An 8,410-nucleotide genomic window follows, 5' to 3' on the forward strand; every position below is an offset into this window, starting at 1 on the left:
TATATATATATAGTCTTCATGTATATTTATGATTTATTTCTTTCCTGTTTGAATAATCCTTCGTTTATATAATCCTTTTAATTATGAGATGTCATGCTTTACTTAAAGTTGTTGTTGTTGCTGTTAATATTTTTAACATTCGATATTTTGATGCCATAATTCAACGAAGATTTATAATTATTGTGAAGGAAATGTATAGGAAATTCAACACATACATAAATTCATTTAAGTATAGATGTATATACATATATAAATATTTATGCGTGTGTGTGTGTGTGTGTGCATATATGTATAAAATCATATTTGAATACATATTTCATTATGTGTGTATGCATGCATGTTGTATGTATGTATGTGTATATATATACGTATATACACCTTTACGTTCTCTTTGAGCATATTTGTATGTATGCGCATATATATATATATAAACACAAATAAATCTGGGTAAGCGGTAATTCGAATCAGTGAATCAGTGTTAAGAATTTCAGGAGAACTATTTCAATTTTTCTGGACTAAGGATTTCATTTCTTGCTCTTTGTTAGCAATTCCGTTGAAAGATTTGTGGATGTTGTTCATGGTAGTTTTCTGTGGTTCTTAAAAACAATTATTACACACACTCCATATATATATATTTGTATACCATTTTTTTTTTTTTTTTTGGCTATGTTTTGCATTCCAAAGCAACAACTCTTTCAGCAATACTAGAATAGTTACTGTCATTGTTTTTTCAGACAAATGGGTTACACATAAGCACAAAACTGCCACCAACTTGACATATGAGTGTAAAATACTTTAGTACTACAAGTGTAGTTATTACAAAATAAACCGAATGACTTACGTTCAGCTTTCGGATGACTTTGGATGATATTCATTCATATTTTTGTTGTTTCTGTTGTTATTTTTCTATTGAATCATGCAAGGCTGTCCGTGTCATTGCTGTTTTTGTTGTGCTTGTTGTTAATCAGCATTAGAACTTGTGTTTCATAAGCATTATTCCGGCTGGTTGATTTTGTTAATAATTCATATGCAATGTTACTATCATTTTTATATTATGTATTTATATTATGTTCCTGTGATCGCAGTTCTTCATATTAGAATTTTTATCGTTATTATTATTATTATTATTATTATTATTATTATTATTATTATTATTATTATTATTATTATTATTATTATTGCGCTTTGTTCTTTTGTTTCTTTTTTTTTTTTGGTAAATAACCTCTAAATTTTTTTCCGATGTAATTACATTTACTTAAACATCAATACGTTTTGGTTTTGTTCACGTTGTTGTTGTTGTTGTTGTTATAATAGTTAATGTCATTCTTATCGCTGATGTTGTTGAAACAGTAAAAGTAAAAACAATACCCATTTTGCTGCAATGTCAGCACCTTTCCTGCTGCACGTGTTGCTGCTTGTCTGTTGCTATTGTTATAGTTGTTGTTGTTGTTGGCGTTATTTAAAATGGCTTTAAATAATGGATTCTATTGTACATTAAAACATTGCTGTTGCTGTCGTTATATTATCTCTTGATAGCATCAACAGCAATTATCTATGCGCTTATTTGTTCTTGCTACTGTTTCAAATGTCGCTGTTAATTTAATCCAATTGCCGTTTAACATTCTGTTAATATCCTGATGTTGCTGCTGGTGATATATATAAATATATATGTATGTATGTATGTATGTATGTATGTATGTATGTATGTATGTATGTATGTACGTATGTATGTATGTATGTATGTATGTATGCATGATAATAGTTGTGGAATGTTAATGCTTTCCAAGAAATGAAATCATATTTTCAAGTTAAAGTCTCTCAGCGGATTTTTCCTCTCCATTTTTTTTATTTTCTCCTTGCTTTGTCTCCTTGTTTATCTTTAGTGTTACTTAATTTCCCATTCTGTCACCAGCATTACCCTTTTATTTGCTTGTTTTAATTTCCATGTATCTAATCTTCATCTTCACTTCTATCTGTTTCTTCCTCCGACAAAACTTCTTCGTCTTCCGTTGTTGTTGTTTTCGGCACTGATTTCTTTTTTTTTGTCTCTCTCTCTGCCTCTTTCTCTTATACCACAGTTTCATTTGGGTTATGCTCAATAGAACTGCTCTCTTGAATGTAATATAGTCGTCCCGTATCCCTAACCTGCTTGCTAGCCAATTGGATCAGGTTTTTCTCTTGTTGTTTAATCAGTCTCTTAATTTGGTGCGATGTATGATGAAAATCAAATTCGTCTGCCCTTTCTGTAACTTTGATTTTGTGGTCAACGTCTATAACGTTCTTGCCTTGCATGCAGGTGAGTGGAGTTTGGTTGCGGACGATAAGCTTCCCGACTTCGGCTAAACATAACTGTCGGTTGGACACAGAACAGTCCTCCGCGTCAAACTTCAGCTCGGGGAAGTTCTGCGTGGCCTGAAGATTTTTGTAAGTGCATGGCACGCAAACACACGCAGAGTTAACTTTGCTGTAGAAAGAGGTGACGATCTGGCCGTGACACAACCTATAAAAGTAGTGGTCGGGCCTGACAGTTGGGCGTTGGTGGTTGACGGAAAGTTTGTTGAATTCTTGAATCACTCTGAGTGTTCCGTGATCCTCTTCACACATGTGGCACATACTGGAAGAGAAAGTCATCCCTACACTTCGTGATTGCACCGATTCCTCTTTTAACCGACGGAGGTTGTAGTTGATGCCGTTAAACTTGCGAACAATGTCGTCGAAATTGGATACAAGCATTACATTGCTTTCATCTTCATCGTCGTAAGCTACTGCAGTGCCATGTATGGGGACATTGATTTCGACAGCTTGGTCGCAGACAGGACACTTCAGCTCAGCCTCCCGCGACTTCAGATGCTTCCGAATACAGTTGTGGCATAAGACATGACCACACGGAAACGTATCAGGTGTTTTTCCCACTTCAAGACTTTTGTGGTATTCTGTTTCCTTTTTAGAGCTGGCGCCATCGTATTCGCCCATGTCACCATTCTGATGTCCGTATTTATGTGATGTCTGTTCTGGTTCCGGTTCTGGGTGACTTTCTCTTCGTCGAGGCCGATCGTCACTTTCCTGTCTTTCTGACAGCTGTTGTTTTGATCGCTCTTTAGAACGAGGCCGCCGCTGCTGCTGTTTTTCCCGTCGTTGCTGCTGCTGTTGCTGCTGTTGCTGCTGTTGCTGCTGTGCCTCTCGCTGCTGCAGCTGATCATGTTGACTTGATAGAGAAGACTGTTGGGATAATCTAGACTTTTGGGATGCTCGTTGTGAAGATTTTGAATGTTGTTGCTGTTGCTGTTGCTGCTGCTGCTGCTGCTGCTGTTGTTGCTGTTGCAACTGCTGCTGCAGCTGCTGCGACTGCTGCGGCTGCTGTAGAGCCCTTTGTTGCAAGGGTCTTGGGGCTCTTTGCTGCGGCCTTGGAGAAGACCGAGCCGTCAGTGGCCGCTGCTGCTGCTGCTGCTGCAGCTCTGATTGTTGTTGTTGTTGTAGATGCTGCTGGAATTGAGATTGGAATGGCTTACGTCTTTGTTGCTGTTGTTGTTGCAATTGTTGCAGCTGAGATTGTTGTTGTTGTGGTTGCTGTTGTTGTTGTTGGTGCTGAGACGTCTGCTTCGTCACCGAATGCTTTCTTTGTTGAGGCGATCTATGCTGCCTGACATTTTGCGTAGACTGCTGTTGTTTTTGTTTGTTCGACATATGTTGCTGTTGCCGTTGTTGTCCTTGTTGTTGTTGCTGTTGTTGTTGTTGCTGTTGTTGTTGCTGCAACTGCTGCTGGTGGTGGTGATGCGTGTACATAGGTATCGACGTCGAACGGTGAGTCAGCTGTGACTTGTGCTTTTCATGTTTTTGATATTGTTGGTGTTGTTGTCCTTGATGTTCTTGTTGTTGTTGTTCTTCTTCTTCTTCTTCTTGTCGGGCTGGTAAATGTGACGGTGACGGTGGAGGTGGCTTTTGTTGCTGGTCTTTCTGTGGCTGCTGCTGCTGTTGTGGTTCAGGTGTGCCAGACACCGTTGAAAGTTCTCTCTCACACCTATTGATCTCTTCGTTGCTGGCCATGTTTCCTCCTTTGATCTCTATCAGCATTCGTGGGTCAGAAAACCTTGGCAAGTGAGACGTCGTTTCTGACCACACCAATCCAATCCAGTCACCCTACACACTTTTCTACTACCTGTCTTGTTGTGCCAACCATACGAGAATAGCTTGAAAAAATTACTAAATTTACCTGTCCACAGGTAAGTACAATTAGTTACCAGTCATGTGTTACAGACTGCTCGTTAGCAATTTACTCTTAATTTCTCTTTTCTTTTTCCTTTTCGTGTGATTACTAACAAGTCTGTATGCGTGAAACCTAAATTTTGTTATTGATTTATTTTCACCTTTCATTTGGTTATTAGAGAGTTCCGTTAAGAGAAATAGAAGCGTGTGTGTGTGTGTCTGTATGTGTGTATGTGTGCATGTACGCGCGCGCGCGTAAAACTGTCAGGAGTTAAATTATATATCAGTATACGGTTAGCTTTAGTTTTCTTTCAGCGCTGTTATTTTTTTCGGTTATAAAGTGCATACATAACTGCACTGGATTGAATAATAATAATGCTAGCAGTAATTATTATTATTATTATTATTATTATTATTATTATTATTATTATCAATATTTGTAATTTATACTTGATCGGTTAGGCATTGTTCATTCATGTCCATTTTATGTACACTAATTTACATGACATTTAATAAGCTTAAAACATTTGACTTGCAGCCCTTTATTAATATATCTATATATATCGTTTCTGTGTACGTGCGTGTGCGCTTGTGTGTCACCAAGCGTTTTATAACTCTTGTTTCAACTGAAGTTTCGCACGTTTTTCCTCACTTATCCTCAATAATTTTTTTTTTTAACCAGCTGTTGTACTTGTTGGTTGGCACAATATATGAAAATACAAATCGACGTCAGTTTGTAAATATATATATGAATGTGCGTGTATATATATGTACGTGCGTGTGTATGTGTTTTCCTATACGTTTAGAGTAATTTCTATGAGTTTATATTAGTTTTACACAGCTACATGTATAAACGCAGTGCGTTTGAGGGGAAAAAGATCTCAAAGCAATATTCGAAGTCCAGTATTAATTGGGAAATATTATCAGATGAAACATAAACAAATAACTGTTATGATTGCAACTATTATTATTATTATTATTATTATTATTATTATTAAGCTAAACTATATTTATTAAATAATTAGATTATAAAATTAAATTAAATAGATAGATAGATAGATAGATAGATAGATAGATAGATAGATAGATAGATAGATAGATTCGATTTAAAGAAGTGTTAGTAATCTAGAGGATGTGGTTGCGATAGCTGTGAAGTGTGGTTGTAAAAGTACGAAAATATGGTGATCATGAAACGTTGAAGCGTGATAAATAAATATTTGAAAGAATATCGAAATATATCCGAGAAAAATCGGTGATTGCAGAATGAATCTTTCCGAAGTAACCTTTCTCTGCCAAATAAATAATTTGTTACTTTATTTTCTTCGTTTTTTTTTTAATTAATTATTATTCGTTGTTGTTGCTGTTGTTGTTAATGTTATTGTTATTATTGTTTTTGCTTTCAATTTTTTAAGGAATATCCAGTTATTCAGTTGCAGATGTGAACTAACCACTGATAGCAAATATCGAAAATCCGATATTTCGCAATTTTAAGAGTTAGATTTCTTGGTAAATTGAATAATTCCTTTTAATTATAGAATTGTTTTTTTTTTTTTATTTTATATCTGTTCACTTTGATGTGTTTCCTTTGTATTGAATTTCGTGAACAAAATGAAAGATACTCCAAAACTTAAGGTTTTCGTTTATGGATGAAATTCTCAAGAGTTTGAAATTGCTATTTGCTCGTTATAACTAAAATAGTTATTACTATTTTTTTAATAGTTATATTTCCCAATTACAGAAAACTTCAATACAATCCAAAATATGTGCGAGAGAAAAAGCTAACATCTCTGTGTAAATTTCCTTATTAAGTATAAGAGAAGATTATTTTTTATATATCCTTCAGTTGTTATTCCTGCTGCTAAACAAAGTGATGTCCGTATTGTTACGTATATAATCCGTTGAGGAAACCAAATCGAGAATGATTGAACATATATCTAGATATATGTATAAATATATACATATAAATTTATACAGATATCTATAACCAAGTATTTTTTCTGTTCTAGAACTGACAGAACAGTGACTAAACTGTAAACCGGAAGGTCAATGGAAAGGGTTTTGATCCTGTTTTACTTGTAAGGTGACAGTACCTTGTTGTGGTTGCTTTCTCGAACTTTATTACTTTCTTATATTTTGTTAATTATATGTGTCTTATCGCAGTTTATTTTCTTTCATTTGTTATCAAGTTCATTGACAGTACTCATAAGCTTTTTAAACGTCCCTGTTTTCTCTGAGCGTTAATTTTTGTTGCTTTTGCTATTGTTTTTGTATGTTTTGATGGTTCACGAATTTATTTTATATATTTCATAAAATATGCTTGATTCCAACAACGATGTAGATAAAAAGTTATTGATGTCACACTGCAACTTTGTCTTCTTGCAAATATAATAGAAACAATTTGATTCTCTGTCAAGTTTTATGTGCATGCATTTACACCTTTTTTTTTTTTCAATATTTATAGTTATTTACAAAGGCATGTACTTATAACAGACATATACATATTAATATACACGGGGGTGAAGTCCGACGTAAGAATATTTTAAAGCTTAAATTCTCCCTTGCAAAAATCTTTGAATTTTTGGGGCTTAAAATATCTTTATGCTTTTAAATATATGGAATTATTCATATATATTTAGGCCTCAATATGTGTGTATATGAATAAATATGTACATGTGCATGAATATATTTTTATATATATAAGTATATATATTATAAATATATGTGTGTTTGCACGTAAGTATAAATTTGTATTTATAAGATATATTTATATCTTATTTATATTTGTATACATATCCATATATGTATATTCGATTTAATAATTGGTTTCTTCTCTTATTTTCTTTTCTTCAAGTTCACCTTTGGATTTTTCTCGCTTGTATGTTTCTTTGAACTATTAAAACAGCTATGTAGACCCCATTCTCTCCAAATGCCTCGTCTGGTCTCCAACATTAACAAGAATTAACGAGGAAGACTAAGAAAATTTTCTTCTCCTTGCTCCAGAAACTTGACCAAATTCCAATTTGGTTTCGTTTGGGTATTTTAAATTGCTTTGTGCCGTTCAAAATGTTTTCTTCTTCTAAATTCCTTTGCTTATTTGTGTTGATGTGTGTTTTTATTTTTAGTTTTCTTTCTGTATGGCAGCAACAATAATTATAATAATAATAATGAGATAATGTAAATAGCATCAAATCGATTCCGTACTAAATGAACACTTTTCGCAAGTTTTGTTGGTTGTTTTGCTCTGTGATTTTCTCGACGACTCTGTTCAATTTTAGTCTCACACAAACAGTGCACTCACGCATAACAACACATACACACACATGTATACTTACACACAATACATACGCACACGCCTACATCTGCACGTACGTACACTCATGCTTCTATAAATACATCTGTGATTCACTTTTCGAATACTTTGCAATTTCTGGAACCAACAGTAATGATGGTAGTGATGATGGTGCTGTTATTACGATTGTTGTTCTTATTGTTCTTGTTATTTCTACTCTAACTGCTACTCTTCCTCTTCCTCCTACGGTTGTTGCAGTTGTGCTTTTATTTTTGGTATGTTTGTTTCCTTATTTTGCAGATGTTTTTCTTTTTCTCTTGTCGTAACTCTTAGTAATTCTTCTTTTTCACACACATACTCACTCTTTTAACCCCCTTTCTCTCTCTCTCTCTCTCTCTCTCTCTCTCTCTCTCTCTCTCTCTCTCTCACTCTCTCTTTTTCTTTCTCTTTCTCTCTTTCACGTTCTCTTCTTATCTCTTCTGCTTCTCTTTCTCACCCTGTTTTATTTTTCTATCTCTCTGGTATAATATCAATTTCGGAAACGGAATAATTTTTCTGAGGTTGGGAGTCAGGGAGTATTTTTGTTGTTTGTTTTTCTCTGCTCTTAAATATGAGAACAGTGAGAGAGAGAAGGAGGAGGACAGAGAAGAGTGAATAAAGAGAGAGAGTGTGTGTGTGTGTGTGTGTGGAAGAGAGAAAAGGGGGAGAAAGAAGACAGAGTAGGTCGTGATAGCTGCCACAATCCTGAGACCAACAAATACAAATTGACCTGAGTGTATGGTTGGAGGCGGATATACGTATTCTTTTAGCTGTGACTCTTTTCAGTTGCCTTCTTGTGTCTTCTCTTTCTTATTCTTTCCTTTCTCTTTTCGCTTCTTATGGCAACCACCTGGATATGAAAGAGAAAAAGAAAATAAG

General features: G+C 34.6%; 1 protein-coding gene across 2 annotated transcripts in view; it reads right to left on the minus strand.

Annotated features, from left to right (window-relative positions):
* Positions 1 to 634: 634 nt before the first annotated feature.
* Positions 635 to 8,410, minus strand: part of LOC106881481 (putative uncharacterized protein DDB_G0268364) — a 142,975-nt gene continuing 135,199 nt past the window's right edge. For both annotated transcript variants that reach the window (XM_052973366.1, XM_014931880.2), the window contains one exon: positions 635 to 8,381. In XM_052973366.1, coding sequence (XP_052829326.1) covers positions 2,068 to 4,071 — 2,004 coding nt within the window. In that variant the 5' untranslated portion in view covers positions 4,072 to 8,381 and the 3' untranslated portion in view covers positions 635 to 2,067. The remainder of the gene's footprint in view (positions 8,382 to 8,410) is intronic.

This window comes from Octopus bimaculoides, chromosome 15, assembly GCF_001194135.2.
Source record: "Octopus bimaculoides isolate UCB-OBI-ISO-001 chromosome 15, ASM119413v2, whole genome shotgun sequence".
Lineage (NCBI taxonomy): Eukaryota > Metazoa > Mollusca > Cephalopoda > Octopoda > Octopodidae > Octopus > Octopus bimaculoides.